Genomic DNA, 27,606 nt, shown 5'->3' with positions numbered 1-27,606 from the left:
AAACGATGAATAAGAAGATATTTTTGAACACATGGCACCCAGACACACTTTTGCTTTTTTGTTCTTTAATATACCTTGTGAACCTAAATTATGATAAAACAATATTAAGCGTTCCAGTGATATTTACACGTATAGTGATAAACGATTTGATAATAATTAAAAAGGAGGAACAATTGTCAAATAGTGTAGACATTAACGTTCACAGCGTTTAGGTTTGATTTTTTAATCTCGGTTTAAGATATAGATATGACATATAAGATATAACCACGTTTGTTACTTAAATGTATGACGGTATATTTATACTACTAATGAACCTTTTCATAACTTTTGTTACAATTTTCCACTTAAAAATACAACAAGATTTCTTTTATATAAGCTCTGTCAGATACTATCTATAAAAACAAAATGCAGCTTTTAACATTTCTCAACAGGAGCGTACCACCAAAGTCGGTATACACAAAACGAAAAAGCCCTTATCTCGGCAAAATGGCGACGGCAAGCCGAAAGCTTTTTTCCAAAAAAATCTCGATCAATATTCGGAGGTTCGGAGGGAGAGAGGTTCTACTTGCCTTCGTATAATTGGTTGGAGGGAAATTTATGCGGCGCGCGCTATCTGGCTCGGGTCAGCTCGGCTTGGCTCGGTATGCCGGTAACTGGTAAGGGGACGCTATGCCTACTGTTCTTATGTTTGAAGACGGTATCTCATGGGTATGCCCCTTGTATAACTGTGGTTATAGCTATATGTTCTACAGAGCAGTCTCCTGCAAATTTTATCCATGTCATCCAAGCGTAGGTATAAACGTCAATTATTTTCTCCCTTCAAGTTGTGTAACCCCTTTTATTGGTTTTATTCATATACTTATAGTAGGCTGTAATTTTTATAGGAATACAAAAATTGTTTAACAAGTTAATAATTAAACTATGAAAACATTTTTATGTTTTTTCTTAAAAGCTATGTTTGCGTACATGAGTGTACAATTGTAGAAGTTAATATATGAAAAAATTCACTACGCTTTTTAAAACAAAACTAAACGGACTATCAGAAATGGTGTAATTACGATAACAAAGGAAGGCTCTTTGAAGGCACCGTGCAAGACCCACATTAAAGGGCCGCACTCGGTAAACAAATTAAAAGCAATATAAAGGTCTAAATGGCAAAGCTTTGCCGCGGTGTGTCCAAACTATTAGTACGCCCGCGGCTCGCTGGTAATGGTGGCTCAGATAGAGCTCTGTGGTGCTTTTTCCGCTAGTTCGGTTCGGCAGTGATACAAAAATAAACATTATTTTCTTAATAGCTAGCGAAACTAAAATAACAAAATTTGTACTATTTAAGTAAACAGAATTTGTAATTTATTTAGACACTAGAAACATACATTATTATTTAGCACAATAAGTCCAATTTTAAATTACGAATGAATAGTCACTCACCCTCTTGGCTATGCCAGAAGTAAACCGGCACCGAATGCAGAGTTGATGGCAGTAACCATACACTGCCACGCTACAAACTTTTTAATATTCATAGATATTTAGTAATTAAAAATTTACTGAGAAATAATTATTAACGTAATTATAATCTTTTACCTAAGAATTGTCATAAATTCAATGAAAGTAGTATTAATAAATTCCCTAATGAGATATAACACGCAGTAGGAGTTTTTTTTTCGTCATTCTTGAGATAGTAGTCACTAAAGAAAACACTGGCCATGATACATTCAACAAATGTTTTTAGTACTATTTTTCTTTACAAAATACGTTCGCAAAGCGGCAACTTCGATAAGCGAGTTGCTAACAAAGCGAAGCGATATTCTTAGTACATTAAAATCGCATTAGCTTCTGGATAATTTAACGTTTCGTGGAGGAAATTACAAATTATTTATCTTTCGTTTAGATAGAAACTCAATAATTTTAAATGACATGTCCAATGTATTTTCTACGGTTGTTAGCATCCTTGCCCTTTTTAAAATATAAAGATACTTCGTCTATAAAATAAAAAAGTGTGTCTCATTTTTTTTTAAACTAATGGTCTTTATAATAATTTTCACAAATTCCTAAATTTAACTAATATCAGAATTTGTACGTTTAAAGTGGTAATGAAGAACAATTACTGTTTGTTATTTACCTGCAAAACTCTCTTAGGTAGACCTGTTTTCTGGCTGAGCTGTTTGAGGTCCTTAGCATCGGGATTGTGGTTGATCGCGAAATACGACTTCATTGTTCGCAACTGGTGATGCTTGAAGCTGGTCCGCATACGTTTAGTACGCGAAGTGGAGCCCAGACCTCCGCTGCCTCGAAACCCCATCTCCAAATAATCCGGATTCAGATCTGATATGAGAAGAGAAGGGTCACGCTGCTCAATGTAACACATAGAAATTGACAAGGTTAGTAAGGACTTAATCTGTAATTACATATGTACTTATGATTGCCATGTTAACGGAAGTTAAATTTTTAAATGGCTTGTCATAATTTACAGATGATCGTCCACATATTTGGTACATTACACTTCGAAATCTAAAATACAACATTATAACGCATAAATATTTTATCAATGATAGTTAAACCCAATTAGAATATACTTGATGATAGGAGGTAACCAACAATACCTATGAAATTGCAAACATGAGATGCCTCCACATATCGACTGGAAAATGCCGCAATACAATTTTATAAAGCAGTTATAAACGTGCTACAATGTAACACACAATTTAATACTGCGTACTGTAATAAACCGTACAAGATTCGACATTTTGTAAACATAATGAGGAGATATAAATACAAAGCAATCAAGTAACAAATTTATAATCAAACTCGTGACCTTCAAGTGTATAATTAAAATCTAAGGATTTTGAAATAAATTAATGTTAATTATAAATGAATAGAGAGACCCCTAGCGACATGTTCAACGTATAAACCGAAATTCGCATTGCTAATTCGCACACATAAAAACTAAATATTAAACATATCTTCTATACTATCTACATAATTTGATTATATTTCCATGATTATTATGCACGATTTACTTATACCTGATCCCTTGTGTTTCTCTTAACAATAATAAACAAATATTTATTCGTGTTTGAGTAAAAATCTGTTCAATTATATCATTATAAATTAGTCATTTTATTTTCCGTAGTAACATGCATAACGCTTCTGAAGGTTGAATTCAAATGAAGAAATACTGAACATGTTAATATCTATTTTTTTGTCTTTCCATTTGACACGAAGTGCGCTAGTTCCTTTAAATTTTAGTATAGTTATTTTTTCATAATAAAAAAATATGAATATTCAGATGTAATTAAATATTTTAACATAAAGAATAATTACTGATCGTACTCAGTATCTTATATGAAAGCTGTGAAGGTATTTACGTATATTAAAAATATTGAAGAAATATTCATTGTCTACTAAGGAAAAAAGAGCGTAATATTATAAATTAGGTATCAAAAGAAGAAATTTTCAATAACATTATTTTCAGTAATGCGTACTTTTTAATTAGTTGATAGACGGAAAGTGCTTTAGAATTCCGAAAGACTTCATAAATAAATCTAAAAAAAAACGCTTACTCTCAATCGTAAATCGGTCGCTGCGTACCGCTCAATGTTTTCTTTTATGATTTCTCAACGTCACCGTGACGTATCCGTGACGGGAAAGGCCGGCTGCCGTGTAAAGGGTTTTATGACCAATAAAGATTGTTGCCAATAACTATCCCGAAACGTGAAGGGTTGAACATAGAACGAAGTTCAACAAGTCCGCTGTTTAAAAAATTAAATATGCTTTCAAGTAACATCACGGCTGAAACAGTGGCAAATTAAATAAAAAAATAACTCCGTATTTGTATTAAAATTTTATCTACAATATATAACGATATACGCTTCACCGTTAAGTTCGTCGAAAGACACTAGTTGCAAGCTCCCTCAAATGGTCTTATTGAATATCTATAGGTAAGACTTATGCCCAAAGTGGACGTATTGCTGAAATTATGATGAAAACGGCATCATCAGGATCCAAAGTTTATAATTAATAGACGTTAATTTTTATATAACATGACAAAATTAATAATTTGCGATAATTATACGAACTATGAAAATAATAATTTATTTAGACCACTAAAGTATTATAAATGAAATTTCTTTAACAAATTCATTCCGATATTACCACGTAAAGAAAGTCGCGTAAACCTTTATAATTGTTTTACGTGAACAATTAGTCTTGTAGGTAAGTAAGCGTCCGATGGAACGTTTTACTCGTTGCCTAATGACCATTGCACCCGATTCTCATAAATTGCAACCGCTTTTGAACAAACCGCTACCAAAACGTCCGTGTTTACCGATCAAGCGAGCCGCTGGAAGGAAATTTTATTATCGATATTGCTGTAAGCCTACATAGTGAAATCGTGTGTTTGAATTTACGTATCCTGCCATTGAACTATCACATAATTTTTGTACATGTTATATAACTATAATATTTTAAAAACGAAACATATACTCCGCAGATGATATTCTGTAAGATATTGCCATAATTAATAAGACCGCCCATTGTAGTTTTTTAGTTATTATTACTATACATATTTCTTTCGATTACTTGTACACACATCATTGTATCAGCCGATAGACGCCTACTGCAGGGCATAGTTCTCCTAATGTTGTTTCGTATAAAATACAATAGAGCAAATATTAAAGTTTGTAAGTTCTGCAATGAAAGTTTGACGAGCATATGCGCCTCGTTTTACATAAAATTTCAAAGATGCATTTAATTGTAACATTAAATTATGAGCTTAATTGAAAAATATAATGCATAGAACGTTGAACTTAAAGTTTTAATGCAAAGGTAATAAAGGCGGTCGGGCTTAGATCGCGGCTGCGATCTGCCACGTTGACGGAACGTTTGTGTTTACTTGACATGATTTATGCACCCTCTGGTAACAATAAAACTAGTGAGAGAACACGGAGAACCTCCGTAACAGTTGAATATCCCCTTATGCATCGTGCATTCCGAAAAGTAAAAGGTGGGAGAGGAAGATCTAACTAAAGTGGTGGTCAGTGACCTGCTTCAGGCACACGTGCTAGGTGCTTGATACGGTCTTTCCTCGGGCATAGCAGTATTTGCAAAGCGGAAACTTTCCAATGTTTATCTCGCACTCAACACGTCTTGTAAATGTAAATACGTATACCTTAAAAGTCCTTCTTTTCGTTGTCACTTTACTTTATTTATGAAACTATTCGCACAAAATTCGGTTAAGGCACCTATCGATAAATAAGATCGCGGTACTAAAACGTCACGTCCGTTAAAAGGAGACCTTATTAATCGATTGAGACACAAAATATACATAGATAACGCACCGAGAGCAAAAAAAAGTTTAAAAAAAAATGGTTGAGCTATAAAAAGGTCATTGTGATCTCATAAATCGTACGCACCATTCATGTTTTCAACCCGGCAAAAAAGGTAAGATTTCCTATCCGATAGCATCTCGTCCGGTGGCCACTAACTTTTAATACGTTTGTATACTTTTGTTGTTACTGATGACACCGCAAAATAATTCACCATAGGGTCTGGCTAAAAATATATTGAAGATGGTCGTAGACTTAATATAATAGATTTCTATGAACGATAGAATTGTCTAACATCTCAACGCAGAGAAATAAAAATATTAATTTAATAGTATGAGAGACCGTAGCTTCGTATGTAGTATCACGTAACGTGCCAGCAGGGGGCGCTACTGGAGGCTTCAGGGCATAGAACGTATTGAGGCGCGGAGTGGCGCGAAGCGGTGAAGCGCCGGTCGTATTTCAACGGTTATTACTCCTAAAACTGAGGAGTTATACAGCGTCGATGGATATCTAAACGATGGTTCACGTTTTAAGTCGTTAGTTACCACGGTTATTGATATTGGACTGTTGCTATTTGTGTTCACTAGACCTGAATATTAATTATCTTTAATTTACTAAATAAAATGCAATGAAATTTAATCTATTAAATCTATTGAGAAAATTACCTAAATATCCTATGAAAGTACTGTATTCATGTACTTATATATAGAAAAAGATTTGCCTTGCAAAAAGATGCCTTCCGCCCGCTTCGTGTGACCCGTGATGCCATTTGTGAATAATTGTAATAAACTATGTGTAATTTTTAACACGCCAAAAAATAACAAATTTTATACCTATGAGAACTATAGTTTAGAAAAATAGAAACTCCACTTGCGGATGGAATTTCGTAAAATCTAGTTTACTTCTTCTGGGCAATAGGAAGATTCATACAAAATTTCAAGTCTCTATGCTTTATGGTTTTAAGATATGTGATTAAATACATAGATAGAAATTTCATTTACGTGATGATTTGTGTAAAGGGTTTTAAGGGGTGGATTTAAATGCTGTCAATTAATGTATATCCTACCCAAAAATCTAGTCCCGGCAGACTTTGTACTGTCAGAAGTTTTGGCCTGTAGTATTCCAATGGAAAAGACATGTTTCAGAACTATCACCTTATACAGGCTAATTGGATATTGGGACAAATAGGATATACATTCACCACTTTAAAGCTTTTACACCTGAAACCAATCATCCTGTATACACGCAATGACAGCAGTCAATCGAAATACAAGACCTGGATTATGCAGATATATTTATTGAAGTGGCACAAATACTATACCAATGGATTTACCTTTTTTTCAATATTCAAAAATTTTTATCACACATTAAGTTTGCGGTTTATAAATAAAATACTAATTAAACAGAATGCATTATTATTTTATTTATGTACTTAATCAGATGTGGAGGCAGACATCTATTTTATATTTTACTTGGTGCTTATGAAGTCGCTTCATGGAGTTATCTTAATATAAAGATATACAAGATGATAGATTTTAGGTGTTAAAACTTTAAAGAGGTTATTGTATTGCTAATTACCTTTTATCTAATGTATGGTACACCGTATCTGAAAATCACTGCGTCCAGAAATAATAAATAACGTAATGATGATTCAGTGAAAAAACGCGTATTCTAAATTATTGTTTAATATCTGTTTCCGCAGATTTTGTACTTCCAGAAAATTAGAAATTAATGCCTTGTCGCATTCCAGTAGAGAAAATAAACTGTTGCTTTTTTATTTCAGAATGATCACTTTAAACATGGTGGTTGGAAATAGGTCTAAAAGCTTTTTGCTGACAAATGCTAATGCTTGTAAACGCTAACAAATATATAGCTACATACATTCACTTCTTTAACGCGTTTACACCTGTATGCAATCATTCTGTATAAATATTTGTTACAAATGTCTAATCTAAAACTAATTCATAAACATTTTTTAAACGTAATAAAAAATTTCAGCGTCTTATGCAAAGCATTTTTTAACTAGACATTTATATTAATATATTTATTTTAGCATGAACAACGTAATTGTTTTAAATGAATTAACGAGGATATTAAATTAGCCATACTAAAATCTTAAGTCCATCAGAGGTCTCTAAAATATGTTTAAACTCTTTAATAGAGACATCTTGGTTCTCGAATACAAAACGTTCTTATTCTAAATTTGAAAGAGGTCCGAGTAATAAATAAGGTTTCAATATAAAGCTATTGGGTCGGTGTGCCACTGATACAGATGTCTCAAAAGAGATAGCGGCGCTTACAAAACGAACTTACATGGATATCACATTAGCCCACTGACGTGTAGTGAAACCATGAACGGAAGGGATATTATTACCATTTTGAATATATTTATGATTATTAATTGATGAAACTATTACAATGTAAAGTAAGTACGTAAAAAAAATACTCATTTCAATTTGTTAGGCTGTTCAAATTACAAGCTTTTGAAAAATTACGTTATCTTAGATCCTGTACCACATTAGTAAATAAACACAAATATCATATTAAAGAATATAATCACAAGATGTTAGTAGAAGTAAAGTAAAAGATCAATTAAAAATTATATGAAGCAAAAGTAAAAGTTTTGGAAACGATCGAAATAACATTGAAAGCTTTCTTGGCGGTGTAATCTTTAATCGATACCAAAATAAAAGGACTTAGGAAAAACTTAAAGTACACAAACGGCTTTTTGTTTCAGTAAAAATAAAAAGGTGAGTCTTTTTTAAACCAACTACCGTCGTCCGAGGAGCGCGGTCACCCTATCAGTATGATCGTCGGACGCTACTCGACACATCCGATGCCGAAAAGATATTAAAAAACACAGGCACATATTTTGGCAGGGAATAAATCACGCTGTCGTAGATGCAGCTATATTAAATTTATGGCGGTCCCGAGCCCGACTGATAGAAAACTTCTAAAACAAAAGTAAAAAAAAGGAAACGTAAAAGGTGAGACCACGTGACCCGGGGAAGCAGATGGGACAACTTCATTACGGCGTATAATTTACTTCGCTCCCGTTATTGAAGTAGGAAGCGTATTTTTTTATCCGCCTGTTTGTGGGTAATTTATGGACACACCGCTCGAAAACTTAGGGCGATACGACGTGCTCTCTCCGATGTCGAGACGGGTATGTAATTATAATTATGTGTACGAATTAAGTTCACCGCACTGCGAAATAATTACGACGCCGGAATGTTTTTTAAATTCCATTACGAATGGTTTCCGAATAACGAGTTATGAAATTTTACAGAGTTCATTGGGACCGATTTTATTTAAGTTTCTAAAACATTAAATTTTAATTATATAAAGCATAGATAAAACTGTTAGAACATGCTTAAAATTGTGGTTAAAAATAGTATTCTCAGTAACTTAGGAAATAAGTATGAGAAGTATTTGGTGTCAGAAACGAGTAGTTAGGTCTTATATTCCCACTACTGTCTAAAAATTGTATGATTATAAAGTACGAGTAAAAACATTAAGTAATAATACATTACCTAAAACACCAATTTTTCAGTTCTATGACAACTATGTATAAATGACACAACAATAAACATCAAACTAATTTTTAAGAATTATGGTGAAAAGTTTAAATGTGAACATAATATATCGTCGAACTGAACCAATTTCCATTGCCATCACTAACGCCTAGTATAAAAATTATGTAATATGTAATCGAACTAAAAAAGAGAAAGTTCGTTAAAAGTAATTAACTTTAAAGATTCATTACAAAATCTTATCAAAACTATGCATTAACATAATTATGTTATTTTACCATGAAACCTGTTCCGTATATTTTGATCTTACATCTTGATCTATATTGGTCGTATAAATGATTAAAGTCAATCAATAAAAACGTCGACACGAGAAGTTGTAATGCCACTTGGTTTAAGATATTAAATTTATAAAACTTTAAAAAGATTTAAGTCGGAGTTTTTGTGATACACAACTATACAGATGCAAACATTGTAATTTTTTTTTAAACAGAAATGTTGGTTAATGTTTGTTTCGTAAACATAACATACGATTACCTATTATAACTTTTTGATTACTAATTACTTTGCTAAAGATCTTATTCCATTTTTTTAATATTTTGGTGGTGACTTTTTAAAATAATAAGTTAATAATTTTTCATACATTAGACGTATGTCTACATATTATAACTGCGTTGCTAACCTGCCAAATATTTGCCTGAAGGTCTAAATTATTTGAGAATCATTAAAAAGAAAAGCCGCGTGTGATGTCTAGGCCGTTAGGTGACGATCTGACATATGCCGGTGTGGGTACGGACGGAACGCCCAAGACTCCCCCTTTCCCCTCCTCTTGTCACGCAAGGTATGCGTGTGCGCAACACGAATGCGCAAAAGTTGCCAACAAGTCCTTGTCTATTCGATTGTACGCATTACCCGATAGCCAGACGTAAAATAGGCCTTAAATTAAATCGCGATTAAACTTAAAAGTAAAAACCTTTGAAAATCATTATTTATCTATTTATTTATATGGAAGACTTTTAGCTGGAGGTAATCACATATGTACAAAATAATAGTGTAGTTAAATTAGAAGCTAATTATAATAAGTCTTCATTCATATAGAAATATATTAGGTTAAAAAAGAAACTGAAGTAAATTTATGAATGTTGAAAAATAAGTTTAGGTTTAGACACCATCTCCCCGAAAGAACATTGGCTGAAAGAGCATCCTTTGTCCTGTTTACAGAGACTATTAAAGTAATTACGCATTTTTGGTTATTTCATAAAATATCAATTTAGGATTTTTTGGCTATGAAAACGTAATAAAGATTTATACAACACATTTGTTACATAATTTAAAAGAACAATAATCGCATCGAAATAACGACGGCAGTATATTTGGTACAAGAATAACTAATTATTATATGTGTTAATTTCTTTCATTGGAACGCAATTTATATCCAGTATTCGTTGAAGAAAACTTAAATGGATATTATTTCGATAACTTTTTTTTACATTGGAAAAGAAATAGAAAATAAAAATAGACTGCATGAAGTACTTTTAGACTTTTTATTTAAGTCGCTTAGTAGCACCTTACGATGAGAATGAATATCTCCTTTTAAATAAAAACGGATTTCGAATCGTATCGCTTATTGCAAAAATCAAAGACAGCTCGTATAATTCAGGTATTTCTTCCAAGTTATTTAGTTATTAGTTAAGGCGGAAAGATTATTCTAGAGAAGAGAAAAATGTAAAAACCAAAGGTGAGATATAATTAGAGTACAGTAGATTAAACTTCTGTCCCTAGCCGTCAAATATTTGACGTCAATCAAAACCAAAAAGACATGTTAGGATGTAGTCAAACAAAAAATGGCAATAGATAAGAAGTATCAAACTTTTATTTGAAATAAGTCGCGGTTTAATTTAAAGATATTAAATTGATGAGGATGAGATGATGGTCACTCTGAATTACCTTTTATTTATTCATTTTCTGACCAATAGCTTGTAACGAAAGTTGTAGGTAGAGTTAGTAATTTTTTCATTCTTTTTTTTTCTCTGGCGATTGGCAAATCATATTTGAAGAAATTTTTGAAATATACGAAAAAAACAGAATTGTATATAATTCCGCTAGCATTACTGTGTATTGTAATATATATTTGTAAAAACTTTTAAATGGTTTTTCTATATTTGTGATCTTTTATTATTTAATTTAGATGTATGTTTTCTAAAATAATAAATGAATAAATATGTGTCCGTCGCCTATGCTATTATTCTCATTTTTCAAAAACCCGACGCTATACAGATGACAATAATTTCTTTTTTTTTTTGTAAACACTGATGACGAGCGTAAAGCGTTTAAAAGCACATATAGTCACCTGATAGTAAGAGACACGACCGGTCTATCGCAACATGACGCTCCCTAGTCTTAATAAATATAAAATGGCGCGCATGGCCGCATTTGTACTGCACTCGCCGTCTTAACACATGAGATTATACATCTCACCAACCGGAACACTGATGCGTTTGGCCGCAAAATTAGACGTTGCCGTTGTACCTACCACCAGTAATTAATTATAATTAGTAAATAAATAATACTCTACTACAAGAATTTATCAGACTAGTTCTCCGAAGTATTGATAAAAACTGTATAGTTTTTAACCGGATTATTGTAGTAATCGCCCTAATTACAAAGACAATTAAGTAAAAAAATTCGACAGCCGTTGCGACTAAAAAGTTCTCGAGCGGTGACCACCAGTTGGCGGATGCAGCATGGGAGGCCCCCCACTAAGTGGACCGATGCATAGCCAAGATCGCGAAAAGAAGCTATATAAAAGTAAAGGCGCCTACTGCAAGGTGCAAGACTTTGCAGTAGGCGTGTTTCGATAGATATGATAATGAAAATAAAAACACTGTATTGTTTTATCACTGCATTAGTAGCAGAAATAAGACCTTCATAGATACAAGTAGATAGGTAACAAACCTAATAGCACGGTGAACAAAATTTTCTTTACACAATAGAGATCTTAATTCCCAGTTCTCATCAGATAACAAACGCAGATAAATAAAACTAAGAATAACTAAAAATAACCTTATCCCAATTTACATTTAAGTTGACTGCACATTAGAACTACGTGATGTCCCTGTTACAACGTAGACGTCGTTGCGTCCTTATTCACGTGCGTTCTTAGTTGTTTGGTTGACATCAGAATAACCTCCCACAATCTGATAGTAAACTTATTCCTCGCCTTACAGCTAGTGCCTTGGTGCTCGAAAGTTGTTGCCGTTGTGATATTTCGTACGATAACAATATTAAAATGGATGGCTTCATGCATTGGACTAACTAAACGAAAACATTAAAACGGTATAGAAAGCATTGTTATGCTTTTAACGTTTGAGGAAAAATGAAAAAAAAATTGTTCTTTACTCTTTAGCCGTATTAAGAAGCTAATTATTTTGTGTTCTTCTATCAATATTATTTTATGAAGACGAAAAATTTAATAAATAATTTCTGTTCTTACTGGAATGAAAATATTAAAGATAATATAAAAATAATTTACATATATTTAAATATTACTTTCAATTTCTAACAATTACATTAAACCTTAAACAAAGAGCTAACTTCATAACTCTAAAATGTTTGACTGTAATGGTTTCTGAGTATATTTATGAGGCAGTCATTACGTGGGCTTGTACGAAGGGCTTCTCATGCCGATACGTGGGACTCCCACAGCCCGCCTTTCACTAATGTTACGCAAACCGACGTTCCCTTGTAATTGGTTGCTGAAAAACTTAACCAGATCCACGAAAATGGTTGCAAGAACAAAAACAAGTCTGACCAAACTGGGTGTAATGGCCAGCGACACTATGCGGACGATCCCGCCGCTGTTGCGCCATAACCGCAAGGTGCAATTTTTAACGACACCATACACATAAATAACTTTTTTTAAATTTATACTTCCATTATCATGTGAATTATATAAGTTATTTCATAAATATTAATAAAGGTTAAACCCGTTTGAATAGGAAACCACGCTTATTTATTGGTAATATTAAATGTACTTAGACGTACATAACTCAAACCCATTTTATACCACGGAATTAAAAGAGCTTCATAAATGTAGAATGTCGAATAATTTCTATAATTTTTTCATAAGAAATCTACTTATGTTTAGTCCAGTAATTTTCTCTTTAGATTCAGGATTTTTGGTTACAGGTGTAAAAAAAGCCTTAAAGAGGTGAATATATAACCTATTTGCTATCAACATTTCTGAAACAATTGATTTCCATTTTCAAAAACAAAAAATAAAATAATAACGATACACTAAAAAAAAGCGTTATCAGAATCTGGGCTACTAAAGATTAAAACTATTTATTGTTCGTATTACAAAGTGATAATTTTATACTTAATTTTTTACTTTGCTGACAAGTAAGCGATACTAACCCCTATTAAGCTTGTACACATGTACATTTATACCTGTATATATAGGATTTCCATAATATTTATCAAAAGAATGAGTTTTACAATTCTATGCCAACATTATATCAATTGATATTAAAAGAACTAATAATTTAATTAAATGAAAGGAAGGTTTTACGGCTGATTGCAATTTACGTATAAAATATATTGCAAAAATACTCGGAAAAATTGAAAATATGTCAACAAGGTCTCCTTGATATAATCCGCTTATTGTTATTTTTCTTTTATGATTTAGTTTACTCATCACCGTTGGCTTAGTAAATGTTCTTCGAGAGATCTATAAAAAGTAAAATATGCGTAATTTCACGCCATTCGTTAATTAATATGTTCTGATAGCAAATAATAACGTTTCATTTTGGTTTTCATCTTGTAAAATTTATTTTGTCGAATACGTTATCTTTTCAACAGGGACCGTATTGAATTATTCGAATCAGTTAACCATAAATAAAATAAATTAAATACTGACTAGAAACTTTATATTTAGCCAGATCATCATTCAGATTTAGACAGATCATTACAGAACATGTATTCTTACACGGTTCAAGCAATAAATACAAAAAAGTATCCCTCCTTCATCCGGTAACAGATTTATGACATTATATAAACCGAGAATCGTACTTCAAATTTCAGCTTCGTGTAACAGGGGGTGACGCGCCCCATTGGAAGTAAAAACCAGTAAGTTCTAGTGTAACGCAATACGTGACGCAGTAATTAATTTACAAATAATTTTGCGATTTCATATACTTAGGTTGTATTTTTTATCATTATAACAAAGAATGTATTTAATTGTTTGTTGAACATTAATTTTTTATGTTATAAACGACCGGTTATTCTTCGGATTGGTGCTAATTGTCGTTTGATGAATTATTAATTAAACCTTAAATTAATTATGTAGTAATATGTTAATAAAAGCAATTTACTCTTATAATTCTACACAGCTAATTCCCGCTTAAAAGACCTCGTATTCAGTCAAAAGTTTGTCACAAGAATTAAAACTATAAAAAACATTATTACATATTGTCAGGAAATACTTAGTTAATATAATATAAAAAAGATATCTTTGTAATCCATAGCTTTGATAATTTGTGATTCCAACGCCAAATGTCGCTTCCAACAGGCCTTATTGGAAATCTTTGGACAAAGCTTATGTCCAGCTGTGGGAGTCCGATGGCTCAAATGGTGATGAAGTATTAAAACAGAGGTTATGTTTAAGCGTATGTATATTAATACAGGAAATTTCGGACTTCCGCCATGTCACTCTATGAACCGAATCACGTAAGAATCTCACCTACTGCGCGTCATATTATCTGTTATTATTACTATATTATTATCTTATCGAGTAGCAGCAAAAAGTATCTTATAATTGGCACATCGTTGAGTCATCTAAACATCAAATTTGCTAACATGGATTGGCAGAAAAGTTAAAACCTTTTTTTATTTTATGATACTGAATGACATTTTTTTAATCAAATCTTGTTATAAGGAGATAGAGTATTATACTGTTTTATAATAAATGAAAAGTATAAAATCTGACAATCGTATTTAGATTAATTCAAACAAAGAGAAATTCTTGGCGGGAACTTACAAGTCCTAATGGAATTGATTTAGATAAATATTTCCGTAATATTTCCACTCAAAGGTTTGTTTTTCAGTTTATGAAAGTTTTTCTGTTTTACATATTATTTGTAATTATTAAATAAAATGTAATATGGTTAATGTAATATGGTAATTAAATATGTAATATGGTAAGTCAATATAATGAAATTTGAAAAATAAATCATCATATCTTTATAATTTAAAAAACGAACACTAGAAACATTTCTTTACATTACACATTTATCCATAATAAAACTCTTGTACAAATCAATTCATCGGAATACACAAAATTAAGTCCAATTAAATGAATGAGTTTTACGATACGACTACTCGAAATAAATTATAACATTAATTCAATAAACGAGTAGGTTCCAAACGTCGAGAAAAGAAATGAAGTGATAGTGAAACGAGTGTGGAACGAAAGCTTTCAATGTCACATTATAAACAACACAGTAAATATCTTCTCAGGTAATGTCGTGGTCGAGAAAACTTTAATGATTTTTATGATCTATCGTTTCATTTATTATCACTTTAGACATACTGTTGCCAAATTAAATAAACGATCAATTATATCGTAATCACATATTTATTTACGTGTTCAAAATTACCTTCGCGCTACTTTGAAATTGCTTGAATAATACATTATCTTCACACAAAAAAAAACAATTAATTATCAACTTTCTTTAAATTTTTTTTACGTCAAAATTTTTGTATATCTGCTGAAGTAACGAAACTAATTATTTAATTACATGCTACCTGTTATATCAATATTCTCAAGTATTTTTTAATTACTGAGTAAAATTCAGCGAGAAAATTGCCCGATAATTTACTGATATTTCTTCTTAAATAATATGAGTCCAAAAACAAATATGATAACACATTAAGCCATCCATCAATCAGTGGTGAAATATCTGAGGTAGTTACGGTTCATTGAAATGGTGCGAGTATGATGAACTTAGGTTTACGTCCTACACGTGAGCGGTTCGACGACCACACCAAAAACCTGCACGCCCCATATTAGACAAATTACATGGAAATGTTACAAAAATAGTAACGTGTACAAATAGTTATTTATTGGAATAACCTCGATATGACCTCAATTACACAGTTTTAATTGCATTTGTGTACGTGGAATACCATAAAAACCGTGTTAATATTGTATCAATTATCTGCGACAAAGGATTAAAGTGTTCTCCAAACTTCCGATACGTGTAACGTAATAATTGGCGCAAGAAGTGAATCAATCGATTGTAAAACCTATTCTTAATTATCTCAGTTACGGAGCTTCACACACATTCATGGTCTCTGTCCGATATTTAACAGTTAATAATTGTATCGAGTGATCATCAGTCTTTAAAATACTTTCGAGATTTATGAACTTATTGTGGTGGTTAAGTTTCACGCGGTGTACCGTATGTTCCACGGCTCGTTAAATCATTACTTTTTGAGCAACATTTCTTATGTTTCCATGTGAAAGCCTGCACGCTATGTTCTAATTTCGAAATCGGGAAGAATTTTTTCCAAAGAACGCATATGAAGTCAGTTGACGGAGTGCTGCCGGCCAGATAAACGGACTGGTTTCGATATCTCAAAAGGAGCAAAAAGTTTTTTTTTTTATTTTAAAAAATACACACGGGAAGTCACAGCCGATAATCTCGTGAGGTAAGTGCAATTTTGACTTTAATGTGTTAATAAAATTGTAACCGTTTTGTCGGCAAAACGGGCCCGGGGCTTGCATCAATATTAATTTGGAGGCACAAAATGGCCGCCTGTCGACGTACCACTTAGACGCCGCGTGCAAGGTATGTTTAAGGAATCGTTTCAATTACGGTGTTAAATCACTTGTAAGAGTAACGATTGGACAATACGAAAGTTCCATCATTTAATAATTTCCATAACAACAAATTTTATTAAATTAACGACTTTTAAATTTCAGTTACAACTTATAAAATTCATGATTTCGCGCTGGCGCAAAATTTACACAAATTTCTCGTAACTCACCAAGATTGGCTGTCATTATTTCTTGGTCTTTTGGTTTCTTTTTCCTGGGGCGGCCTTTCTGCCGAGGCGGTGGTGCTGCTGCTCCATTAAAGAATGGCCCTTTAGGAACATCAGGCTCGACTGACGAGAATTCAGGCGACGGATATGGTTGATAGTGCGATCCCGGTGGTGGACCCGGATACGGACCGGGGCACATTTGAGGAGGCCCAGGGAGTGCCATGTGGTTTCCATAGTCCGGCATTGTTTCATAATGTAGCCTAAAACATTATTATTTAACACAAAATGTATCACGTGAGGAAATCATATTAATTACTTGTACTATAACAATGTTTCTCACCTGCAATAGACTGTAGAGTCTCTTATACCAAACGTATCGCCCTTGGTTAAAGGAGTGCTGCAGAGAGCGCAAGAGAAGCAGTGAACGTGGAAGACTAAATCCCGAGCACGCATCACCAACTCTGACGCAGAAATCGGCGTATTGCAACGCGCGCACCGCTTGGAGCCGTATAACCTAGAACAAAAAAAAATCTTGGTTTATCACAAATTAATAACATTATTATTTACAGTTAAACTTAAACTGTTGTTAAACATTAAGTAGTTTTAGCATAAAATGATAAATGTATCATTTAGAATTAAAACAATTAGATAAAATAAATTATTTTACAGCACTACTAAATAAAGGTCACAAAACCGAGGGCAAACAATCAAGTCCGGTTACAATTTCAATGTCAATGACCGATCTATACCTAACGCAACTGAGGCAACTTGACGAGGGTCATAACAAATAATTTATGCACATTTTTGTGACGAGCTCATATTAGATAAATTCATTATAATTGAATTAAGTACTTCCCGTTTGCTCTAAAACGTAGTAACTCTAGTTCTCTATTCCTAACCGTAATTTGAATTTAATTCAAACAGGCACAGGTCAGGCAGGCTCAATAACTCAAATACAAGCACTAATTAATTGGTTTAATTGTATTCGTAAAGCAAATTCAAATAGATTGATCTGTAATTAAGTTTTCCAATGATTAACATTGCAGATAATATCGATACTAGATATCTGTAATTTCTTACTAGATTGGTAACTAAACTTTTTTTCACTCATGCTAAACTGATGATCATTTCAGACTACGCGAAAAATTTTTATTTTAAGGTCATTATTTTTTTTTCAGATTAAATTTTCTCGTTAAGTCTAGTGCAACGTTTGAAACATTCAATTTGTTTTGCTCTTTCGCTTCGGCAATGGAAAACAAAAGGTACTAAAAGAATTTTGTTTCAAATTAAATTAAAGTTTCATAAAAAAAATATTCATCCGTTATATGTTGCTGACGCAATGTAAAATATTTTTTATGTCGTCTGGGTAGAGAGAGTAGGAGGTAACATAGATTGTTAAATACAACAAAAAATATTAACATAAATAAATCGTCATTATTATTTAGATATTTAAATTCATAGGTGAGAGATATTACCCGTTTGGATATGGTAACGTACTTGGTTTCTGTATGTACACCAATGAATTTGATTTATTTTATATCTGGCTTACACTGCTGCCCCAGTTGTATTTACAGAATCCGCTAGTTAGAAGGAGCAGACCGCAGAGGGTGCTTAGGATAAAAATTATTTAAGGTAGCGAAGCTTTTTATCTCGACCACTAAATTTTCACCGGATTAGGTGAATTTGGTATTCTTGAAATTACATACAGTGTCTATTCAAAAATAAATATTTGCAGAAATAACAGATAACATAATGATAACACTGTATGAAAAAGAGTTTCAAATTTCGTGTAACTACTTATTTAAAACATTTATTGTTTACTATTGTTACTCGCAGAATATGTACTGTCTGAAGTCATTGAGCTATCGTATTCGTGAGGAAAATAAAACATTTGGGAGTGATCAAATTATAAAAGGTGCTATATATTTTAACTACACATTCATTCCTTCTGAGGTTTTACACTTATTACTAACCTGTATAAAAACCAGTACTTAAACTAAACCTACTGGTTTGGTGAAGAATCCATAACTTTAACATAGTTTACTCGTATCAAGTGTATTTAAATTACCAGACACTATTTATCATTACACATCTTAATATTTTTATCCCGCCATTCTGTTTTTGTATAATATATATTATTATAAAAGAAAATAATGTTTTTTCTTACGTTGAAAATCAATTGAATAGAATTTGGTACATATTCATAAATTAATATGTTATCGTGCGCTACATATATTAAACAGTTTCAAAAATCTAAAATTCAATTATATAAAATTTTGGTACAGGCAAAATTTGTATAGATTGAGTAATGCTTATAATAATATTATAACCTATTAAAACCTAGTGTCATTAAGTGCTGTTTTTAAAACAAGTATTACAATAAAATAAATGATGTTTACAGTTACATTTTTACTTTTAAATTGACGTATTATTTATTTGCGTATTTCTCTAAACTTTTTGAATCCACATATTAAAAATATTCTTAAAAGTAAACATGCAGGCGAATGCGATTAAAACAATTTCAATAAAATAATTTAACCGGTTCAGAATCGAGATGTGAGATAGCGACTTCGACTCCCGAATGAGACATCCTGGTGTGGTCCCGGTTCCACGACTTCGCATATCTCGATTAAACTTTTAAATGGTATTTTCTAAAACACCAACAAAATGTCCTTATTGAATTTATTCCCCACATCAAGTAGATTTTTTATTAAATTATCTCTGAATAAAATATAAAATTTGAGAATGTTATATAGTATGAATGTATTTATAAAAGTTTAAAAAAAATAATGAAAAGGTAGGCAACTATATATTCCCTATAGGTTTTTCTAGTCGGGTTTCAAATAATTAGTACAAGCGATCTTATTTCGAATAATAAAATCATTTTAAAGATAGGTTGAAATCAATTATTTTGGAATTAGGAGCTCTCGTCACGTGAATAACGACAGTACTCGACAACTTTGTTAAACTTCAAAAAGATAGCGGTCTTAAACAAAGCTAATAAAAGTAGAAATAACATGTTACTAAAGCCATTTATCCCGCGTTATGTTCTCATGGACACGAACAAGTCATAAAGGAATGACTCAATGTTAATATATGGAATCGATTAAAATAATTTAAATTTAATGTTTCAGTACAGAAAAAATGTCATACTTAGAAGAAACTTTTAAAAGTCAATAACGCTGTAATTTAAATTTAAAATAAAAAAAAAGTTAAAAATAAGGACTGTTTTTCATTGAAACCTTTTGGCCTAAAAAAACAAAAAATATATCTAGCTGTCCCCTGACTATGGATATAGTTACAAAAATGCATCTTAGTGATTTTTACTATGTTAAAAAAATTATAGTCAACTTTTATTATTTTATATACATATATATATATATATATATATATATATATATATATATATATATATATATATATATATAATTTATTAATTAAAAAAAATTATTGATTTCTTACGAAATTAAATTCTGATACGATTAAACCGTTATCTACATAAAGCAACGTTTTAAAATTATGTATTATCAACTCACCTACGCATCTAAATGTTTAAACGTGCCAATAAGGGCTTAATTTTTTTGTTTACTCAAACGAAAACCGGTGAAGATGGTGTTAATTGATATAATTTTGCTTAGCATTGCGAACTCCCCTTTCCCCTACCTCCTTTCCACCCCTTGACCCACGGCTTCGTAAGGTTACAATGAAGCCATCGAAGTAGTATAGCAGACGTGGGCGCTGGTCACGAGTCGAGATGTTATCGGCGGCCACACAGTCTGGAAGGACTTAGTAAGCGATCTAGGCATTCCTATGACTTATACACAACTAAATATTAAATAAATTTTCAAGCCAAATCAGCCTAAGTGCTGCATTCACAATGTTAAATTATATATTCAGTTGTAAAAACTCATAATAGTATTTTGTGATACATCGAGGACCAGATAATTAAAATAAATGTGCATTTATTACAGTGCAGGCCAAAAAAACAAGCAAAATAAGACTACAAATCTAGTTACTAATTATCCTAGTTAATTTCATGTTTTTATTCATTATTGCATTTATTATTGTTTATGTATTTGAGATAACAGAGTGAAAAACTATAATATTTGAGCATTATTTTATTTGCGATAGTAGGTCGCTTATATAATTCACACTTTTTGCATTAATTATTTAGGATTGCCACTGCTCACACACAAGTTTAAGAGGATAGGCAGCGGCTTCATCCTCGTCCCATAATACCATACTGCGATCGCGAGCCAAGCGTGGAGATTATTTATATGTTGCCCCCATGGATATCTTTGGGGGAGGCCTATGCATGGCATTGGCAATGGGCGTTTATGGGCTGAAAACGATAATGTATTTTGTAAACCATAATATATTTACATACGTATGTACGTTTACATGTATACTTAACTACCCGATACTTGTCTTTCTATTTCCATACTATGTTTATCTAGAAGAAGTTTTCTGTGACAAGACCGCCAATAGCAGTCATTTTTCCTAGTTATTTTGCTACCACAGCTTACTTTTTTAGAGTATTAAATAAATAAAGTTTAAAAAAAATTAAACAGTTAATGTGACAATTGCAGTAAGTGCGATAAGAAAGAAACAGGGTCGTGTTCGAAAACATTCCTGTTTCACCGAAATGTTAATTTCGTTGTACTCTTTGATTAAATTCGTCAACGCTGTTCTTGTTTCTTTGCATACGATAAACTGCAACGCATATGCATATCAATGAAACAAACCTTTATCCTTCTTTATCGCGTATTTTCGCCTTTATAGCGTTTTTAGCAGTCTTATTTTTTATTAGCTGCAAGTTCAATAATAATAAAAATAAACGAAAAAAAAAAACTTTTTGAAATAATAATAACTGGAATGTAGTTTACCACTGTCAGTACTTCTATATAAAATTATTTACAAATAAACTAAAAATATAGATGGAATGATCCAATAGTAAAATTTAAAAAAAATGTGTTATTTAAGTTGAGAAAAACATTGCTTAAGGAAGAAACTCCTATTAAAAAGTCAGAAATATTATTATCAGCTTCTATGTCCCGTACTAAATTAGTTAGTTTCAACATCGTTTTAGCTGAAAGATGCCCACTGCTGAACATTTAGTAGGCCTCTTCCATGGATTACCAATAGGATTGGTTTGAAGTGACCTGCATCCTACGTGAGTTTACTCATTTTAATTGAATTAAATTAAAGTAGTAGAATTAAAGTATTTTTCTACTCTAATAAACATTGTACCTAAATCCCGAACTATTTTTTTACCGTAATACCCTCATAAACACTAGGTTCAACCTGCCCGAACAACAGAACACATTAATAAAATTACGAGTGACCGCATAAAATTTCAAACAATAACCTTCGATGCGGTCAACGGGTTAAACTAACGAGGATCAAATTAAAAAATTCGGTGTCTAAACCGCAGTCCTTTATCGGTTCGACACCGCAGTGACGTCACGCACGTTTCACGCAAGAAACGAGGCAATTCGTTACACCGAAACCAACAATGGACTGCGGCAGGCTTTATTTGTTAATAATGTGACACGCCAAACGAATATAACACGCCAATTCACCGACGATAATGCCAATGCACAACAATATCGCATGCGACATTTTGCCGCTGCCGGAATACAACAGAAAAATAACTACTTATCTTTTCTTACACCTTCGAAAAATTTTTCCATTATTTTAACACGGAAAATACGCGATCAAATAGCAGGTTGCTTAAATGTTTTCACGCTTATTTACGTTTTGTACCACTAATTTTAAATATGTATAGCATACTCGTTGTATAGTCAAGGCCGCGAGGAGTCGCCGGATGCACAGCGCTAGACCGGTCATCGTGACGATCTGTGGGGGCGGCCTATGGCTTGCAGGGGGTGTCTATCGGCTGACATGGTGATTCATGATAATCCTGTACCGCGCACTTAAAAGTGCACATAACGCGCTTTAAAGCTATATAGCGATGAACTGCTATATTATAATCTCCCGTTAGTAAATAAAAATGTTTTCATTGAACTAGTGCATTACTAAAATTTCTTGATATTGTTAATAAATCATTAACGAATTGATATTTATCAATGAAAAATAAACAAAAAAATTAACATACAATATTTATGCTTCAAACTCGTATTGTTGTTGTTTAAAAACGCATGAGAAACAATGATCAGTGGTAGTCCAGCAATAGAAGATTGAGATTAGCGATCGCAAGTCTCGGGTTCGATTGCCGGGATACAATCTCATATAATTCAGACTTTGTGCATTGACTACATAGGATTACCAATACTCACAAAGAAGTTTGTGTTGTTGAAGTAGACAGGCAGCAGCATTCTCTGCAAGACATAATAATACACTATGATCGCCAACCCGCCTGCCGAAAATGGCGATTATAGTATATCACCCATAGATATCTTCAAAGGAGGCCTATGCCTAACGTGTGAAAAACAATTGCTCGCCTATTGTGTAAAAAATGGAAGATCGAGAATACATCTGAAGCGCATCGGTGTTTAAAATCTCATTCAAAAGATTTTCTTTTTATAGTGTTTATATTTATTTTCGATATTTATATTATTCTATAAAGATAAAATTATTACAAGATTTAGGGCATAACATCCAAAATGTCTCTCCGTCCGGATTAATAGACACATATGTATGTAGATAAATAAATCATTTATTAAATTTAAATTAAGAATTCAGCACACTACTCATTTATTTTAATACTTTTAACACAACTAACATTATTTTTAATTGGTGTTTAGAGGCATTTGCCTCCGGTTTTCCTGTTATACTTGTTAATTTGTTATTTCATTTGTCCAAAATATCAACAAAGACTGCAAGACATCATTTCAAGAAAATATAGAGTTTGTATAGCATCTGGACCTTTATCTTTTAATTTCACTCACGGTTCTGAACTACAGTAGCTGGTTCAACGCAGAAGCTATGAGCCATGTCACGATTTATTTGGTAGGATTCGTTATCTTACATCGCTAAGTCTTTTAATACCAGTTCTATGTTGAATTAAAAGAATGAACCTACATATAAATGCTAATGCATTTGTTTATATAAATGTCACTGTTATTTCAAGTTGAGATAAACCTATACATTTAAAAAAGAAATGTCAGTTCATCCTAAAAATAAGCAGCGATATTTTCAACATCCTTCTTGTGTCCATAACGTGCCATGATAAGTATAAATGGTTGCCACTGCAATGCGCCGGGATTGATAGGGCGTTACCGATAGACGGCAGTTTTGCCATTAATTAACACCGTGCGTTTGAGGTTAAGCTCGAAGTCGTCACGGTGTCGGCAGCCAATAGCCCGAAACTCTTCTTATACCGTACCACATGTTATCATTTTAAATATACTCACTTATATTTGTTTTATTTTTCTTAATCTTACTAGGTAGGTCAACGACATAGGTATTCGCAAGTTAAATGCGAACAGCGCAGGACCGGTCATCATAGCGATCTTTAACATAGGCCTAAACCTTGCAGCCAGTGAACGTGTAACGTCTGATATGATGGTGAGTTTCAAAGATACCGCTTTGTTTTTTACGTAGTCTAAATAAATATAATTTGAGATGATGATTTTATAATCACTACTACAGAAAACATTTATTTTTGTCATAAGTTCTATAACTTTATAGAATCAAAAGTATTTTACTCAGGTTATTTAAAAAAATAAAGAAATCCTAATTAGAAACTTTACACTAGAGTATATTAAGATTAGTATACTTAATTTTCAGAAATAATAAGGATGGTATATTTTTATAAGACAGCGGTTATAATTGTGAATAACTGTAAAAACAGTGGTAGGGGAGAGTGTGAACTGATTTATTCTTAGCGCAATAATTATAGACGCCGCATGGCTAAATTAGAATGAATTGATGGCGCGCAGTTACACCTGAAGCAACCGTTATTTATTTTTATTGTTTTTGTTAGATATTTTACGTATTTAATGCAACGAAGTGAAGACTTAATGCCAAAACCTGTATCAAGTTACAGAGTAGCCTTCCTCGTATTTTGATAAAATTACGAAAGGTGAAGGGTAAATTTACTCATTGATAGTAAATATCGTGACATAACTATAGTTGTGTAGAATATCATTTATAATATATACATGGTGATTGTTTATAGGTGTAAAGGCTTTAAACCCTGAATAAACATTACCCTGAGAATAATTCAAAGTAATATCTTTAAAAAAAACGCTTCTTTACCATATTATTATAACTTTATTATCAGATATAATAATCTGACATAATGAATGAATAAGAAAAAGTTATTTACTATATATAAAATCATTAATTTTTGGATAGGGTGTACCATACATCATTTGACAGAAAATAAACTATACATTCACCCATCTGAAGCTTTTACAACTATAACCAATCAACCTTAAAACGTGCAATGTAATAAGACAATAGTATGTTATTTCAGTTTTTCCCGCGCATAGAATGACTCAGTGTGAAATGAAATATGACAAATTGCAGTAATTACGCAATCGCACAGATTATACAGCGTACTCGGAGACTTTCTTGGGCCCAGACGTGAGTACAAATCGTATGTAAACGAAACAAATGTTGCGCAAATGCCGTCTTATCTGGACACGTCCGTCGATTTGCATCTAGTCGCCCACTTGTAGCCAAATCAGTGAAAAGGAGAAAATCCACTGAGACCTGACCAAGCGTACGTTCAAGTAACAAAAATACTTGACGTTGTTTTATTTACTGGAAATTCTCGGCTTATTAGAGTTTAGTATGTTTTTACAAGAATGTAGAACCTTGTAAAATCAGTCAACCAGGAAACATTCATTAACGGCAAAAAAGTTGAATTTCTCACACCATCTATGAAGTCTTTTAATTGTTTTTAAAAGGCGATATGGTAGGAAACTGACATAATTAACATGATTTAATAATTGAGGTTTCGAAAGTTTAAAACGTCTGTGGTTTAAAAGGAAGTCTGGAATATGAAAAGTAAATTCACACTTTTGACGGTAAGGTAAAATTGTTTCTATTTAAATTATCATCGCCCGTACGATGATCATCAAGATTTCATGGCACTAAATATGGAGCACTGATCTTGAGATAGTGGGCAGGCCTCATTGCACGCATAACAGGTGGCTGCTGGGAGGACGCGTAGCGTAAAACCTCAATACACGCACGAGGCGGAGAAGACCTTGTTATGGGTCTTTTATCTAAGAATCTTGTAATTCAATTTCTTAAAGAAATCCCTCTTACTATTATAATAAAAATATATATTCTAGCTAAAGCCAGGCCGTCTCGTGTGTTACTGTTTAAAAAAAAATACTTATAATTATTTTAATAAAGGTATTAGCTCCCGAATATTTAAAAAAAAATCATCTTTTGGAATCGTCTTATGCGACAGTCTTAAGAATTGATCTATTATTACTATACAATATGAAGTAGAAAACTAAAATTGTAGAATAATCGAGGGAGAAACTGTTATCTGGAAAAAGAAATTAATTTTTTAACTTAAAGTCGATAAAACAATCAAAAAGATTACTTGAATAGTGTTTACCAGAATAATAACTATGATGACAAACGAGTAATGGTTGTAATAATTTCTTTATTATTAAGTAATTTTTTTTTGGTTATTTATTTTGCAAAGTTTTACACAAAACTTTATGCATTAAAATTATATACATGAAGGCAAAATAAAATAATAAATCATTATTAAAACGCTTCATTTACGAACACTTTATCCGGTATCTTTCCATTTACAGTTTTCAAATAATATTTGTAAACCGCACTACGGTAGTTATGCACCACTTTTTTATCAGCACGTAAAAGTTGTTTCGTTGAACTATAAATCAACCTTCATCAGTAAAAATCTTAATTTATAGGCCTAAACCCTATCTTAATTTATAGGCTTAAAATTATCGAATTAATAACGGAATCGCTGATTACAATCACAAAATGTAAACGAATCTATATAGTTGTACATACATTTTGCAACATAAAGAAAGTGTCTTATTAATAAAATTAGCCTTAAGTGTAATTTATTTAAATTATCTATATTTAATAACTGAGATAATCAATGCTGGGTTTTCAATTATATCCTTCGTCCAATAACAAATGCTTTTAATACCTCGCGGCACAAAAACAAACTCAGACGCACCACACCACCCGAATGCCTAAATTAGCAACACCTACAATCAATTTAATGTAGAAATATTAGAGCTAGACATTTTGGAGACTCTTAAAAGTGCCTCCAGTAGAAAGTTTGAGTATAGCAGTGGACATCCTATTGCTGAAACGATGGCAATGATTCTTTATCATCTTTTCAGTTGATAGACGCCCAATTTCAGGGCACAGGTATCTACCAAAGAACACAAGGATGACCGTTCATGCGCTGCCCGCGTCCAGCGACTTCCAACCTTAACTATATATGATCACCGTAAAGTAAGTCATGTTTATAATAATTATAATGTCGATTATTTGTAACTTTTTTTTCTTTAGAGAGCCCTTTTGTAATTATCTAAAATTATTTATTAACGTTTTGATAAAGGCTAGCATAAATGGGGATGTGCACACCTACAATAGATAAATATATTCATATTTGTGCAATATTATATGAAACTTAGAAGTTTTTGTTATGCTGTTGGCGTGATAATTAAAATAAATAAATAAACCACGTCGTAGTTTATGATAAAACTACTCCTAGTACAATTAATAATACT

General features: G+C 32.2%; 1 protein-coding gene across 2 annotated transcripts in view; it reads right to left on the bottom strand.

Moving 5' to 3' along the window:
* LOC137918994 (protein apterous-like) overlaps positions 1 to 27,606 on the bottom strand; it is a 63,807-nt gene that overhangs the window by 7,969 nt on the left and 28,232 nt on the right. Inside the window, exons 3-5 of one of the 2 annotated variants that reach the window (XM_068761990.1) lie at positions 17,241 to 17,414; positions 16,904 to 17,160; positions 2,120 to 2,322 (exon numbers count right to left, since the gene is read on the bottom strand). In XM_068761990.1, coding sequence (XP_068618091.1) covers positions 2,120 to 2,322; positions 16,904 to 17,160; positions 17,241 to 17,414 — 634 coding nt within the window. The remainder of the gene's footprint in view (positions 1 to 2,119; positions 2,323 to 16,903; positions 17,161 to 17,240; positions 17,415 to 27,606) is intronic. The other variant, XM_068762050.1, reaches the window with a different exon arrangement.

The sequence above is a fragment of the Battus philenor genome, unplaced genomic scaffold (genome assembly GCF_028537555.1).
Source record: "Battus philenor isolate CCGP_79_NKW_IND1 unplaced genomic scaffold, ilBatPhil1.0.hap1 SCAF_1, whole genome shotgun sequence".
NCBI classification, from domain to species: Eukaryota; Metazoa; Arthropoda; class Insecta; order Lepidoptera; family Papilionidae; genus Battus; species Battus philenor.
Note: the sequence above shows the minus strand (reverse complement) of the source record. Positions and strands in the feature narration are given on the sequence as shown.